This window comes from Littorina saxatilis, linkage group LG3 (genome assembly GCF_037325665.1).
Source record: "Littorina saxatilis isolate snail1 linkage group LG3, US_GU_Lsax_2.0, whole genome shotgun sequence".
In the NCBI taxonomy this organism is placed as follows: domain Eukaryota; kingdom Metazoa; phylum Mollusca; class Gastropoda; order Littorinimorpha; family Littorinidae; genus Littorina; species Littorina saxatilis.
Window position 1 is genome coordinate 31627136 of NC_090247.1, and position 16943 is coordinate 31644078.

The window sequence follows — 16943 nt, forward strand, 5'->3', positions numbered from 1 at the left end:
GATGGGCGATTTGCCATGCCCAAATCATCAGGCATCGCCAAAAAACCTGGTCAGAGACGCAGAGCCAGGGCAGAAAAAGTCAAGCGCCAGTGATGCTAGGTCGCTGTGGGCATGTTTGCAATGGACATTAGGAATTTAAACCATGTTTTATTTCATGTGTTTCTTAACTTGTGTACAGTCTCCTTTTACGAAGGAACGGTTTTATTGGGTTTTATTATGGATTGGTTATTGAGCCATTCAAATTTCCGGCTCAAATAATGAAAACATTCTTTTTTTGATCATAAATTAACATCAAATTTTAGATGTATGCTGTCATCATTCTTGTGGTTCGTGAGTTATATTGATTATATCCATGTGAGAGAGAGAGAGAGAGAGAGAGAGAGAGAGAGAGAGAGAGAGAGAGAGAGAGAGAGAGAGAGAGAGAGAGAGAGAGATTTTATTATGGATTGGTTATTGAGCAATTCAATTTTCCGGCTCAAATAATGAAAACTTTTTTTTTTATCATAAATTAACATCCCATTTTAGATGTATGCTGTCATCATTCTTGTGGTTCGTGAGTTATATTGATTATATCCATGTGATAGAGAGAGAGAGAGAGAGAGAGAGAGAGAGAGAGAGAGAGAGAGAGAGAGAGAGAGAGAGAGAGAGGGGGGGGATGTGTTTTTATCTTGCTCTGAGATATTAAATAAAACCTACAAAATGTTAATTATGCTTATTTCAAATACTTTTCCCTGTGTATGTGTGTGTGTGTGTGAGAGAGAGAGACAGCTTTCTGCACAATACTCCGGAGTGGATATGAATGAGTTGAATGGAATAATATTATATAAATGGTATCATTGGGGTATCATTTGGGTTCATTTGGATTCATTTGGGTATCATTTGGGTTCATTTGGATTCATTTGGGTATCATTTGGGTTCATTTGGGTTCATTTGGGTAATTAGACGCACCCTCGTCCCCTAAAAAGTTGAGCACTTGCCATTTCCGTCTTGATTGATTATGCGAATATTGTGGTAGGCAAGGGGAATATCTACAGATAACACAACGAAATCTTCGTGTATTCAAGCAAAGACAGCAAGATGAGTGCGGCGACTACCTTTGCAAAGAGCTTAGCCGCATTGTTTGTGGTGGTGGTCGTGTTTTTACCGAGATATTCAGAGGTACAGTATTCACTAAATTCTGTCGACTGTGTCTGCATCGTTTCGCAAGAACTGGGCACTGGCACAACTCCTGATGAGCAAAATCATGAATCGTATTTATTGTTCATGGCCAGTTTGTCGGAGCTCCCTACATACCTTCTATCTCGAGAGTCTTAGGGCACTTCACTTACATTCTAGGTTGTTCTGGGACCTTGATATTCCGAGGGCAGCAGTAACAAATAACACCAGTATCAACTTTCATGGTCGGAACTGGTTATTATTGTTGTTATTTTGTTCTCACTCCTGTTGCATGTGGATGTAATGAAGAAAATTCATTTAATGAGAGACAGATTATGACATACTACAAATACAGATCAGATAGTGTGACATACTCTCTACTAAACTGTATTGAATCAGATGGCAAAAGCAGACGACATCACTGTGCAAACCACTATAGATCTATCAGTGATAGGACTTTTGACAAGAAATAATAACTTCCTATTAGGATGGTTTAGATTCAGTTTATACTTTTTGTAACTGTCCCTTGAATTGGGCAGGGTAGTGTGTGGGAAATATATATACTTAGGTTGTGGCTATATCCAGGGGCTCACATCCACGTCGGACATCGGACATACACGGATATATATATATTTTCCAAATGTCCTATACATTTTTCATGCAAGAGGACATATGTCCTATTGGTTTTGTCACAAAGTGCCCATTGTCCGATTATGCTTTTATTTGATCCGGACATTGTCAGTACTTTTCAATTTGAAGTAGTTTGATTTGCTATTTTATCGATGTTTTGCGAAGCGATGATCATGTGTCTCTCCAAGCAGACAAAACTTTGGGAGACTGTATGCGCTTTTTGTAGAGAAGAGCTTCCAAGGGTCGCAACTCTGAATGGCTACTCCAAGCCGGTTGACAGTTGCCTCCCTTTCGTCTCGTATTTTTTCCCGAAAAAGCAACATGCCGCCAAAACAAAATTTACCTTTTTGCCAAGAACATTATTTTTTTTGTTCTGTTACCTTTGTGACGAGAAACTAGTCAAGTTTAATGAAATTTACGTTTTATTGATTTATTTTTGTTCAGGACAAATATCCTATCACTTTTGCATTGTCCAGGACATTTGTCCTATGCCACCTCTCATGGATGTGAGCCCCTGCATGTATATCCACGGGTCCGGGTCTCTAGTCCCTAGCATATATCCACATGACTAACATCATCGTCGCACGAAAAGCCTCGCGTTGGCACTCTTATCAAGCGCCATTTTGTTTTTACCACGAAACAATCAACTCTTTTGACAACCTGGAAACTAAACTGAAAGCCTTACAAAGTTACAGGAGTGCACTCATGTGCAACTTTCGAAAAGTTCGTCGAGATCAATTAGCAGTCATCAGGAGTATCGCACTAAATATAGATTCCTATTTTTCCCCTAAGGACATGTTGTCTTCGTAGCTCAGACGATTGTGATTTGCCTAACAGTCCATGAGACCTCCGGTTCGAGCCTGGCCTCAGTCTTATTTTTGTTGTTGCTGAAATAGATTTGTTCACTTATTTTTCCCCCCTCTTAACTTTCCTTTCTTTTATTTTGCTCCACTCTTCTTTTCTCCAAAGCATTTCGTTGATAGAGCTGAGATTGCAACACAAATGCACTCCTGCAATTTTCACCGGTCACAACGGTAGGACGGCAGCCGGCTTTGTTTACATTTTATCACATAAACTCCCCTCTCCTCCCCTTGAAAGTGCTGCTGATCGAACTTTGGATCCTGTATTCCATTCATGGAGTGTAACTCGTTATTTAAAAATAAAAGGGAATTTTGACTTTTAAAATTTGACAGCTGAAGTCAGTGAACTGAAGTGCCCAACCCAAAGCAGGATAATATAAGGCGAGAGTAGCGTCCCTTGAGTACGATGACGTCAGTAACGTGGATATAGCATCGAGTCTAGAGACACAGACCCGTGGATATAGCCACAGCCATATACTTAATATAAACTTCAAGCTCTTGCATCTTATACTGCTTGTATCGTGTATGGCAAGAGTTTGTATCCTTTTTAGTCACTGGCTGTGGCACCAGTGCTGTCATTCCAAGCTGCTGTATCAATTGATAAATGATCGGTGGATTTCCTTTTCCCGGTAACAGCTGCACTTAGTATGCAGTAGTTACTTCATTGGTACACTAGCAATCTTGCACAATTACATTTTCAATATATGTTGCAGTGTGAAAGTGATTTTATTCAAATTATTGTTGACATTGTCACATATTATATTTATTGTATCATCTGTAGAACCTTTTCCTTGCTTTAAAAGGCACTATCACATTTTTTTAACTGAAAGCAGCATGGTGTGTGAAGAACTCTCTAATGTCTGCTTGATATTCCTGTGAGCATTTCATGTCACAGTAAGAAGGTTGAGAAAAAAAGTTTAAGAAATTAAGGACTGTGATCTGTGATGCGCTTGTTGCCGTTTAAATACTAATACATGATGTAATGGTAACATTTACAAGTAACTATCCATTATTATTTTTGCAGCAAGCCAGCTTTGAGGATGTTCGCTGCAAGTGTGTGTGTCCCAGGATCGAGAATGGAACAGGACCAGTGCACATTAAGATGGTGGAGCCCAACAATTGGTAGGCTGGGAAAGTTGAACATGTTTTCCTTGTTGTTAAGATGCAGTGTTGTTTCAAGGCCGGTAGCTATCTTCAGTCATTGCTGCATATATTATATATTATATGCTTATTTGATCTGGCGCATTGTTCTGCCACCTGTCCTGTCAGAGAGCTTTGACACGTAGCCGTAGGAGTTCTTCTAACCACCAGTTTTCCTACCAAGCAGACAAAGCCAGGAGAGTTGGACCTATCAATTTTCAATCCAGATCCAACTGACCTTTTGTCTTATATGTATATATTAATATTATGAGACTGCAGGGAACAACACTGAATAAGTATTCAGTATTGGCGTTAACCGGTTATTACCGGTATTTTACTGGTTGAAATTAGAAAATACTGGAAAATAATTGGCTGCCTGTATAACCTACCGGTTGATTTTTAGAACTATAGTCTTTTTCGCTGGTAAAAATAACAAAACCAGTGCTCTGAGTTGGACTCTTACTGGTTCCAATGACCAGCCTACCTTTTTTTTCTGGATAGTTTTCATCATAAAAGTTTGTGTACCAGTTTGAAAAAATATTAGCGCCATCACTGTGTATTACAGCATTGGATAACTTGAAACACCATCTTACCATGGAAAGAATGGTTATCTAGGTGACTTGAATGTTCATCATGTCAGTTTGCTTACAAGTGTGTACTTTCAGTTATACATGTTTACATTGTAAATGAACATCATAACTTGAAAACTTATGGATATGAATGGGGAGTGCACGTAGACAAATATTTCTTGATTTTGATTTCATGTATGGTATTTCATATGATTGGATGACATACAATGACTAGTTTTAAAAATTAAAAAGCAACAACATTGCTTTAATCAAAGACACTGTGTGTGCGTGTATAACGTGCATTTGTGTTGGTGAGTGTGTGTGTGTGTGTACTTGTCTTTTTGTATAGTTTGTCAGTTCTGTCTCTGTCTTACTATGGAAATACGTACTCTTTCTGTCACTTGCAGTAAGTGTGAATATGTGGTGCCACCTATGATATCCCCACAGCACGTGGACATCTGCCACTACTGTGAGTGCAAGTATGAAAGCCGTAACACCACCACCATCAAGGTCAGTATATTCATCAAGAAAGTGAAAACCAGGGTTTTTACATTGATGATTTTTTCGTTTCATAACTTTGTCTGTCCTTGTTTTTGTGTTTGTTCGTTTGTGTTCTGGTGTGTCTGTGTTTTCAGTGAGCAAAATAGATAATTTTTGGAAATGATTCCATCGAGTTTGTATAGGGTGTAGAAGAGTGAATACCCTTGCCAAAACCTCTGACAAACATTTGAGGGGCCAACCACTAGCAAGGGTTGTGTCAGTAACACGTGCTCCTGTTCACAACCCATACAAACCCAAGGGAGTCAGGCATGAGCAACATCGGTCGCCCACTCGCCACAGGCGACCAGAAATGAGTGATGTGGGCGAGTAGAAAGTCTAATAATGATCGCCCACTTGGCGAGTGAAAATGTTGGGTCTGTGGTATTATCATTTTTTGAGCGACGATTGTCTGTTGTGAAGCACGTTGTCGTCTACGACTGCTAAAATTAGATGTGATCGGAGCTCCATTTTGAGCTGATCGGGAAATTCTCTTTAGTGACCATGAACCAATCAGAATGACCAGAATCGTATTTCGGGATTATCAGGACCTTCCGTTGGCGCGATTTTAACCAATCAGAATTGTCGACGCAGCACGCATGTCTCAGAAGCCTAGGCAGATCTGAAGCTGTAAACATGTCACGAGGAAATACTTGGACAACTGCCAGCCCCCAAAGAAAAAAGCCAAACCAGAGGGAACGGAGTCCGAGAGACTGAAAAAGTATGACTCCGGACAGAAGGAAGTGTTCCTTCCAGGCAGACTGGACAAAATGTGACTCTGGTGAGCAGAGAGACTGGCTAAACTATGATCGGGAAAAAAACCGTCATGTTGTGTAAGGAGAGAAAGGGGCCATTCGTTGTTGGTACGGACAAATTTAAGCTAGAAAACATACGTGCACACGAAAAATCAAAGTCTCACCAACAAAACACCAAAATATGGGTAAACTCAAACAAAAAGGTCGAAGACACCGAGGGGGGCGGGGGCACACTATGCACCAGCTAACGCAAGACCAGAGTGCTCGTGTCGCTCAACTGATCCGATCGGTACAGGCGCTTGCAAAGACCTGCTCGCCTTTCACCACGTTTGAATGGATGGAATCGTTTTGTTCTTTGGTAACTCATTTTTGTGGGCGAGTGAATATGTTTGTGGGCTAGTCAATTTTGAAATTCACTGGCCCACAAAGCGAGTGAAAATTTTGTAACTTGCTCATACCTGGGAGTTATTTCTGGAATTTGTCTATTTGCAGGGAAAGCTTTAAATTTTACCAATTATTTCTGGTTCTTTACAAGTTAAATCTGAAAATACTGCAAATTAAGTTGTAAAGCAGCCAGGCCTATGGGGACCTTTAGTTTTACTGGCGGATAGGATGTTATCATTAGTGTCTCGACTGACAAAACTGAGTGTATGGTGTCGGCCGAAGCCAGACTTAACAAGTAAAATACCTTGAATTGAAATGTCACTGGCGTTATCGCTGTCAGCAGACCATTTTATTGTTGTTGTTATAATGTAATGAGGAACAATAGCTTTCATAATTTTGTCATCTGTTTCATGGAATTACAAATGGAACCTGTGAAGACAGCTCACACCCTAGGGACAAACCAAAAGTGTCCCTTCTTTGCAGGTGGCCTGTCATGACAAGCACATTTTGGTACAGAATATAATACATTGTACTCATAGTAGGCAAAGAGACAACAGAAGGTGTCATTTCTTTAAATGCGGCCTCTCATCAGAGGAGCCTCACATCGCAGGTACCACTGTACAGAGGACCCCCCCCCCCCCCCTTTTTACATTTAGTCAAGTTTTGACTAAATGTTTTAACATAGAGGGGGGAATCGAGACGAGGGTCGTGTGTGTGTGTGTGTGTGTGTGTGTGTAGAGCGATTTAGACTAAACTACTGGGCCGATTTTTATGAAATTTGACATGAGAGTTCCTGGGTATGATATCCCCGGACGTTTTTTTCATTTTTTCGATAAATACCTTTGATGACGTCATATCCGGCTTTTTGTAAAAGTTGAGGCGGCACTGTCACACCCTCATTTTTCAATTAAATTGATTGAAATTTTGGCAAAGCAATCTTCGACGAAGGCCGGGGTTTGGTATTGCATTTCAGCTTGGTGGCTTAAAAACTAATGAGTGAGTTTGGTCATTAAAAATCGGAAACTTCTAATTAAAATTATTGTTTTATTAAACGATCCAAAAACAATTTCATCTTATTCTTCGTCATTTTCTGATTCCAAAAACATATACATATGTTATATTTGGATTAAAAACAAGCTCTGAAAATTAAAAATATAAAAATTATGATCAAAATTAAATTTTCGAAATCGTTTTAAAAACTATTTCATCTTATTCCTTGTCGGTTCCTGATTCCAAAAACATATAGATATGATATGTTTGGATTAAAAACACGCTCAGAAAGTTAAAACGAAGAGAGGTACAGTAAAGCACAGCGCAATCGCTACCGCGCCAAACAGGCTCGTCACTTTCGCTGCCTTTTGCACTAGCGGCGGACTACGTTCAGTTTCATTCTGTGAGTTCCACAGCTTGACTAAATGTAGTAATTTCGCCTTACGCGACTTGTTTTTATTAAGAACCCAAATTTATGACTTCCTCCCTTTTGAAATAATTTGATTTTTTTCTTCAGAACCTCCTTAAAAGTTTGTTTGTTTGTTTGTTTGTTTGTTTGTTTGCTTAACGCCCAGCCGACCATGAAGGGCCATATCAGGGCGGCCTTAAAAGTTAAATGTACCTCTCTTTCAAGACTCCCTCCTTTTTGATACATGCTTTTCTTATTTTCTGAGGTTTTCATAAGATGGTTCCTCAGTACAGTGGAACCCCCACTTAAGACCCCCCACCCCCCTTTTAAGACTCCTGCTCTTTTAAGACCTTGATTTCTCAGACTTTCTGTTCATACCCTCTGTCGGGCGGGGATGTAGCTCAGTCGGTAGCGCGCTGTATTTGTATCCAGTTGGCCGCTGTCAGCGTGAGTTCGTTCCCACGTTCGGCGAGAGATTTATTTCTCAGAGTCAACTTTGTGTGCAGACTCTCCTTGGTGTTCGAACACCCCCGTGTGTACACGCAAGCACAAGACCAAGTGCGCACGAAAAAGATCCTGTAATCCATGTCAGAGTTCGATGGGTTATAGAAACACAAAAATACCCAGCATGCTTCCTCCGAAAGCGGCGTATGGCTGCCTAAATGGCGGGGTAAAAACGGTCATACACGTAAAAGCCGTGGGAGTTTCAGCCCATGAACGAACAAACAAACAAACAAAATACCCTCTGTCAAATTACCTCTCTTTTAATATCCCCTCTTTTGGAAGACCTGATTTTCTCAGATTTTCTGAGGTCTTCATGTGAGGGTTCCACAGTACTTGAATGAATTTTCCCTTGTTCAGGTGGTGGTGATCTTCATCATCTGCGTGGTGACGCTGCTGTTCGTCTACATGCTGTTCCTGCTGTGCCTGGACCCCCTCATCCAGCGTCGCCCCGCTCAGTACAGTCAGCACACTGACGAGGAGGTGAATTTGGTAACCTATCAGGCTGCGGCTTTTCTCACTCTTTGGGCTTGCGTGTGTCTATTGGTAGTAGACTCGTGTGTATTAGTATACTAATCAACTGCTACGACAGAGCAACTTGATGCTGTGGTTTGACCTGTTTTAGATCTAAATGAATCTGAGAAAATTGTCTTTAAAAAAAGGAGGGAGTCTTAAAATTGGGGGACATTTAGATAATTTGTGAACAGAAAGTCAGGCAAATTAGGGTTTAAAAAACGGGGGGGAGGGGGGGAGGGGGGGGGGTTGTACTGTGAAACTGTTCAAAAATAGTGTTGCTAGTGTTGGTGTGCAGTTTTTGTTTGAAGTATAATTGACTGAAGTTTAATTAACTTAAATAAAAATCCATGTCCTGTCAAGATCTAATGAAATGATATTTATATATGCAGTGAACTGCAATTTGATTTGATTGAAAGGTTATTTTGTAGACCCAGGAAAAAGTTTGCTGGAATTATTGATACAGTGGTACCCCCCATTCAAGACCTCCCAAAATCTGAGTAAATCAGGTCTTAAAAAGGAGGGAGTCTTAAAATGGGGTTAACTTTACAGAGGTTTTGAAGAGAGAGTCTGAGAAAACAAGGTCTTAAAAAGGAGGGAGTCTTAAATTGGGGGGTCTTAAAAGGGGGGTTCCACTGTAGTATTATGGAATTGTAGGACATCTTGTACTCTATAGTGTTGGAAAATAACAAGTTTTATCTATAGATGTCCTTAAGTTCTGTAAAGCTTAGTTAGTAATGCCTAAGTTAGTTACATGTTTGTTGGAGAGTATAAAGAGTAATACTATTGGGAATAAGGAATTTATTCGAAATTGAATATGTGCAAGACCTTCAAAAGTTGCTCTGTCGTAGTTCAACACTTAATATTATTGTAATTGACATTATTTTACTGTTTACTTTTTACAGAATTTGAGACTTAATTGTACAAAAAGTTGACATCACTTCTTAAAATACACAACTCAAATCTTCAGTTGCTCTTGGGTTTGAAAGTCATATTACAGTTTTCTTCATAATGTTGTTTTGTATGAGTTAAGTTTAAATGTCTCTTGTTTTTCAATTCATAGAGTTTTTGTTTGCATGTTTGAAAACTGAGTCTTTTAGTAGAATAGTTTTCAGCTTCTTTGTTTGCTTGATGTTACAATATAATTTAATTTGCTGTGGTTAGGAGAGTGTGTGCGGACTTCATTAGATATTTTTTAAAGATACAAATACAAACAGAAGTAAAATACTGTGCATGACTTGAAGTAATGAATTTCTATTTATTTGCAGTGTGTTATAGTGAGACTGAATATTTTCATTCTTTTTTGTATAATATCCTCTGCATAAAGACATTTATAAAATATATCTATATAGATCTATATATCTATCTGTCCTTGTTATTTCAAAGTCGGAGGTAAGTGCATGCACTGCTTGCATGTTATGCGACACAGATGAGACTGAGGTGCATGCAGATGTGTTGTTAAAAAAATGTTTCAGTTTGTGTACCTTTTTTTTCCTCCAGTTTCTTTTTCTTTTTCTTCGGCAATAAATTAAATCACCAAAAGAATAGATGCTTTCACCAAAAGAATTGCTTAGTTAGCAAAAGATATTCCAACAAAAAATCGGATGTTTCCACCCACAAAATAGATGTTTCTTGCAAAAAACCAATTGATTCTACCAAAAAAAGAAATGAGACTTGCAAAAGAATTCTCAACAAAAAAACAAAATAGCAACTGTCACCAAAAAATATAAAGTTTAGTGTACTTTCAGAGACAAAATAGTGTCACTCCATATCATAATCATAATTGTACATACGTTCAGCTGAATTTGTGATCACAAATCACCTCTGCCGAAACGAAATCAGTGAGTCAAAACAATGACCACCACTCACACTGTGTTTCACTGTGTTGGAGAATGACTATCCATTTCTTTTGTTGAAACTATATTTTCTTTTGCCTGAAGTAGTCAATCTTTTGCCTGATTATATTTCTTTTGCCTGAGTATATTTGCTTTTGCCAATTTAGTTTATTTTTTGTTCAGACAGCAATTCTTTTGGCGGATCAAATTTGTTTTTGGTACTTTAATTCTTTGTCACTCAAGCCATCTTTTCTTTTGGTGAAAGCATCTATTTTTTTGGTAGAACCATCTCTTATTTTGGTTCATTAAACGGGTGCCTTTTTTTTCTTTTAATGGGGGGGGGGGGGGGGCTAAATATTCACCAATATGCACACATGCACTCGTTCGCACACACATATAAACACTATCAGGGACAACTAATGGAGAAAAAAATATGATAGTGAGCCTACCTGTTAACATAAAACGAAGAGCAAGTGCAGCATCAAATTAAGTGTTGATAGAGATAAAGAAAAAATACAATGTTTACCTTGAACAGAGATTGTGATAGTTGCCATTTTTCATGTTGTTACAAATTTAGTGCAGTTTGGTTTGCTATTTACTGATTTAGATAAAAACGGCTGAAAAAAGTAATCGCTTTTGCAGTGGATTACAACTAATGTAATTGTGTTTAGTTAAACTTGCCTTTTTGTGCTCTGTAACTTATGTATTCAAGCATAAATTTACATGTAGAGGCTAGAGTTACAAAATTTAGATCAAGGAGATGAAATATCCTCATTGACAAGAAGCCGATGCATTTTGTGAAATAGTAAGTGTTAAGTGTTTATATTCAGGTATGACTATATGAGTATATATCTCTCCCATTCTTCCCTCTCCCTGGCCCTCCTCCCCCTGGTCACGCCCCCCACCCCCCCCCCCCCTTCCCCCACCTCCCTATTCTTCTACTCCAACAGACATAGATCCTTCCCTGATAGTAATGATGCATGTAGCGGGTCAGCGTAGTTGTTTGGACCTTAACATACAATAATCTGGTGAAGACTAAAGTGTATATTAACCTTTTCTGTAGTATCTGTAAATGTGTGTTAAACTACATGTAGAACAGTTTCAAGTACTGGACGTGTAGAAAATAGTGAGGAGCCTGTAGAATTGTCCTGGTGGATGGGCATGGTATGTATGATTTAGTTTGGTTAAAGGGGCTAGTGTACTGACTGTCGCATGTCAAGGAACTCTGTCAACTTCTTGGGCTAGATTTCTTTAACATTAACTCTCTGTGCTTTCACTGCCGCAGCCTTTTTTGCTTCATTTTTTAGTTGATTGTATTTTGTTCTGACTTTGCTCTTGTGAATGTGAAGACTTGAAATGTGTAGACAAAATTTAATGTCTTTTTTGTTGAAGGTTTCATTGTGTTTTTAGTTTTTTTTCTTCTTCTGTTAGTGTTATGTTTTGCTTGTCCTATTTGTGTGTGTGTGTGTGTGTGTGTGTGTGTGTGTGTGTGTGTGTGTGTGTGTGTGTGTGTGTGTGTGTGTGTGTGTTTGTGTATGCTGTGGTTTGTATGAATCAGACTGTCTTGGGATACGATGAGATGACATTTTTAAGGGAGGTGCTAACAGACTCTCGGAATTTTCATCCTTCTTTGTAATCTTTTTATTTATTCTTTTCTTTTTTTTATGCCATCAAATGTGTTAGTGTGAATGCTTCTCAGTTGTGTTTGTTATCTTTGTGCTCAGATTATAACTGTTTTTGTTGTTGACAACTGGTTTTTTTTTTTTTCTAGGGCACGTCTTTTTGCTGCTGATGTTGATATCATTGTTTATTGAATGTCACTCTGTAAAAACATTGACAACATTTGCCTTAAGTTAAAAACACACGCATGCACACACACACATGCACCCACTGTCCTTCGAGGGAAAATGTCTTTATGCCCTCAGGAAATTCACTGACTGTATACTAAAGTACTTTGCAGGTGTTGATTTTGAATCTTTTTTTGTGATGATATTTGCTTTGTAGATTATCGTTCATCTGCACTGCTAAGACTAGTTTTGAGATCCTATGTGTATTATTGGACTGTGATTTATTGGTTGTTTTTGGTCATTATTTTTGTTGTTTACTGGAATGCATTGCTTGTGCTGTACATAAACCCTGAGGTACAGAAGAGTCCTTGAATCACCATTAAACTATAAATATATGAGTGCTTTAGTGTATTTTGGGCATCATGGTTGATTTCTGCTTAAAAAAAATTACACCTGTTTGATGCAGAATTTAATCATTTTCAATTGTTTTGCAGGTGCAGACTATGTCTATATATAAACATAAACTCGCCAATCAGCAGGCAACTCTTATTGCAGCCTTTGTGGGCAGATTTTGATGAGTCAAGATTATCATCTGTCCTGCTTTGGACTACTGGCCTTGTCACATTTTGTTTGTAGCAGCAGCAGCAGAAATATGGCTTCAAACATAATAAACCCTCCAGACACCAACTCTGAATGCAGCCTTTCTGGCAAATTTCATGCACAAATAACCTATCCTGCACAAGACTTCTGACTTTGTTGCCTCCCCTGCACAACACTCGTGACTCGCTGATAACATGTTTAATAGAATTTTTTGTCAAGTCCCAGTGAGAGATCGTGTGGTTCATATCCGGCCGTGTAACAGCTGAAGTGTTAAAAACTCAAAAAAGGATGAAATGCCAGTTGTCAAGCCAATCTTATTTCACCTATACTTTCATGAAGAAAAAACCCCATTGGCCACGGTTCCCATTTTATTGGTATTTCTTATCCCATAGCTGTGAGGACCTTGAACTATTAATTGCAATTGACCCGAGCAGTGAACAGCAACAGATTCAACAAATCTTGCACCCACTACCCATGTTTCACCGTTTTTTGCGCTCTCTTTCAGGTCACGTCTGCAAGGAGCAGAACATTGCACATTGATTTCACACACATCACCTGCGTTTTACCCTTTCATGCCTTCTCTTTCAGGAGAACAAGTCTGCCCAAAACAGAACATTGGACAAATCTCGCTCACATGACCCATATTAAAGCCTCTCATGCCTTCTCTTTCAGGAGAACAAGTCTGCCCAAAATGTAACATTGGACAAATCTCACTCACATCACCTATGTTAAATCCTTTCATGCCTGCTCTTTCAGGAGAACAAGTCTGCCCAAAATGTAACATTGGACAAATCTCACTCACATCACCTATGTTAAATCCTTTCATGCCTGCTCTTTCAGGAGAACAAGTCTGCCCAAAATGTAACATTGGACAAATCTCACTCACATGACCCATATTAAAGCCTCTCATGCCTTCTCTTTCAGGAGAACAAGTCTGCCCAAAATGTAACATTGGACAAATCTCACTCACATCACCTATGTTAAAATCCTTCATGCCTGCTCTTTCAGGAGAACAACTCTGCCAGAAATGTAACATTGGACAAATCTCACTCACATCACCTATGTTAAAGCCTCTCATGCCTTCTCTTTTAGGAGAACAAGTCTGCCCAAAATGGAACATTGGACAAGTCTTACACCCGTCACATTTTATGATTTCCCGTTCAGGACATGCTTCAAATACCTTGAACTGGAACCAGACCATAAAATGAGAGCTTTGGACAAACTTCACACCAGTCACCAATCATGAACCTTTTTCTGCTATTTCTCTTTCAGGAGGACATGTCCACCCATCGTCCAAGCCAGCTGGACGTGGCTGGGGCGGCAGCCTCGGCAAGCGAGGCGTACGCTCGTCAGCGATCTCTGCTGAACCGCGTAACTGATGAGCAGAAGAAGTGGAAGGGAACGGTTCAGGAACAGCGCAGGAACATCTACGATCGTCACACCATGCTGAACTAGCTTTTTGGGTCATTGCGTGTGCTAGTTTGGCACGGTGTTAGTGTGTGTTAGATTGTTGGAGTTGTATGAAAACCTGGTTGTGCATTAGAAACTGTGTAGAACTGCTTTCTTGAGAGTAAGAGTCAAAAATGCTACAAGAACAGTATAGATTACATTTCATAGCTGCTTAATTTTTAACAGCGATATTGGAATTACTTTTTTTTTTTCTTCCATGTGTTACTTTTTGGGATAAATAAGATTTTTAAAGCCAATCATCTGCCTGATTTATGGTGGGTATTAAACCATTATTATGGTGAGGAAGTTTGAAGATATTTGAAGGTTTAATGTTGTTATTTATGAACTTGTAGTTGGAACAACAGAAGAGTAACCTTTCAAGGGGTGTTTTCCCTGAATTTCTAAGACTTGTATGAAGGAAAATAGAAATTTAAGCAGGTTTTTTGTTCTTCTAACTGAGCCAAATGATCAGAGTTGAGCTAGCCAGTTAGCCTTTATGGCAAATGAATTAACCTTTGGTGTTGTTGTACTGATGTACTTGCAATCATTGTTTTGCTGTGATAACACATTTGATATTTAAAACATAAAACATATTGAGATACACCAGTAAGTAAGAAAATAACAAGTAACTTTCTTGTTTTATTAAAGGGAGTCCCATGCTGATTTTTGTTTCTTTGTTGTTGTTTTGTTGTTGTTAATTGTGTGTGTGGTATTTTTGTTGTTGTCTATAACCTTCGTGGTTGAAAACGACGTTAAACACCAAATAAAGAAAGAAAGAAAGATTTGTGTTGTTTTTGCAAGTGGTATGTATGGGTATGGCATGCTGTGCATGCCTGTATGTTGAACTGTGTACATGTATTTTGTTGTGAAGATGTCTAAGACGGCCATTGAAGTAGGTTCTACAGCAGAAGTTTGTGTTTGGTATTGTACATAATACTTTGATGCCATTCCAGTATAGTACCCAGCAAACCTGTAAACAATGAGATTGCATTCCATAATGTTTACTGACAGTTTAGTGTATAGTTGTGATGGAGAGACCGCGATACTGAGAGAGAAAGAGAGGGAGTATATTCATGTGTGTGTGTGTAATACCGTTTGACTGTCATTTATGTAATGGACAGTGTACATATATCCTGATTTAAGGTCATAATTATTGGCTATTCTTTCATTCAAATTTCCGAATACCAGTAACCTGCTTTTGGCTATTGACTAGGAGGTTAGTTTCACTTCAGATTATATTAAAAATGTACAGCCATAATTCTTAATGCAAGGTGATGTAATGTGTATACAAGTTTTAGATGCGTTATGTATACTTTTTGTGTTGAAGTAACATAGAATCAAATTTGTCTGCGCTTGTGTACGTGTGCGCGTTGAGGTTGTGTGTGTGTGTGTGTGTGCATGCATGCGTTTTTGAGAATTGTGTGAGTGTGTGTGTGTGTTAAAACTACACTTCCTGACATTGTGGTTAGAAAACTAATGTTCAACAGTGCTGTACGAGTTTTTATTGTTTGCACTGCAAAACTTGAAAATTGTTGTTCATTCAACCAATGCTTTTGGTCAGTTAGATGTTTAGCAATGAATGTGATATAGTGTCGAGTATGTCCACATACGCTAGTCCTGTAGGTTCTATAATTTTGACTGTGATAGACTGACACAAGTACAATTTTACTCCATAGTCAATGATAGTAAGAAATGGAAGTGTAGGCTGTAGATTTCAATTGATGTTTACTTGAAAATGGGCTATTAGACCTGCGATGTTGTGTGTATAATTTGCAGTGCAGAATGTATTGGAAACAGCTGAGCAATAATTCATATTAAATCATGTTTGTTTTGAAGACATTTGTTTTATTTTGTGTGTGACTTGTATCAATAGAGAGAGAAAGAGAGAGAGTGTGTGTGTGTGTGTGTATGTGTGTGTGTGTGTAAATTCTGTTCTGCTGCTATGTATTTTCTGGTTTCTAAGAAGTATTAGAATCTCAAACAAAATTAATTGACACCACAACGTAAATTTCAATCTCACACACTTGTTCCAGTCATTCTAAATCAAGAAACGCACTTGGACACATGCAAACACACACACACACGTACATAATCATCAAACTGTTTATTTACATGGATGAGTATATGCAATGACCTCCAACTGCATAATGAATCTAGATGAATACAATCAATATCACATCATCCGGGGAAAAGGGAACAATAATGTAAGGGGTCTAAAAGTTATGACCACATAATACACCAACAATGACGTCATGTCGAACGGACACTGCCCAACGGACCTTATAAGATGTCTGTCAGTCTCTCTGTTCCCCTCAGTCTCTCTGTGTTTTGTCAGTAAATTGTCACGTTATTGACGATCGTAACGTCATACGCACACACTTCCACGCAAGCGAAGAGAAAATAAACTCCCACTCGTCCGCAACCACTTAACACCTCCTCCCCCCTCGAACACACACACACACACACACACACACAAACCAGCTTGACCCTTATTACAGCACGATCACTAAGACCTAACAAAACTTCAAACCTTGTAGGTTTTAATGTAACAGGCTTTCTTTCTTTCTTTCATATTTTCAATGTTGACTGATGGCACACACGCCCCCACTTTTGACACATTCAAAAGTATAACATGACTCTCTTAGTCAGTTTTTTTTTCGTCTTTCTCAATAATTTCTTACAATCTGTTTATATCGTCCGTTCTGTGACTCACGTCCTTGGGAATTGTTTTTTGTTCACCTTATCATTCGTTCCGCGGCATAATGTCCGTTCGGCAATTCATCCGTTGCACGGTATATGGTCCTAGTTTCACTAAAGCATGTTATATGA

The 16943-nt window shown here is 38.8% G+C and overlaps 1 protein-coding gene across 2 annotated transcripts; it reads left to right on the forward strand.

Moving 5' to 3' along the window:
- The first annotated feature begins 957 nt into the window (after window positions 1–957).
- On the forward strand, window positions 958–15949 carry LOC138962162 (proton-transporting V-type ATPase complex assembly regulator TMEM9-like). 2 transcript variants are annotated; one of them, XM_070333888.1, is made up of 5 exons: window positions 958–1158; window positions 3670–3767; window positions 4762–4864; window positions 8291–8422; window positions 13938–15949. In XM_070333888.1, exons 1-5 carry the CDS (start codon window positions 1078–1080, stop codon window positions 14118–14120), a joined length of 597 nt encoding a protein of 198 aa, XP_070189989.1. In that variant the 5' UTR covers window positions 958–1077; the 3' UTR covers window positions 14121–15949. The 2 variants fall into 2 exon arrangements, with proteins under 2 accessions (XP_070189989.1, XP_070189990.1); XM_070333889.1 differs by having other exon boundaries at window positions 8291–8413.
- Window positions 15950–16943: the final 994 nt, after the last annotated feature.

Coding starts and splice junctions, on each gene's coding strand:
- LOC138962162 (XM_070333888.1), top strand. CDS start 1,078: ATGAGTGCGGCGACTACCTTTGCAAAGAGCTTAGCCGCATTGTTTGTG. Junction 1,159..3,669: donor TTTTACCGAGATATTCAGAG/GTACAGTATTCA, acceptor TTATTTTTGCAG/CAAGCCAGCTTTGAGGATGT. Junction 8,423..13,937: donor CTGACGAGGAGGTGAATTTG/GTAACCTATCAG, acceptor TTTCTCTTTCAG/GAGGACATGTCCACCCATCG.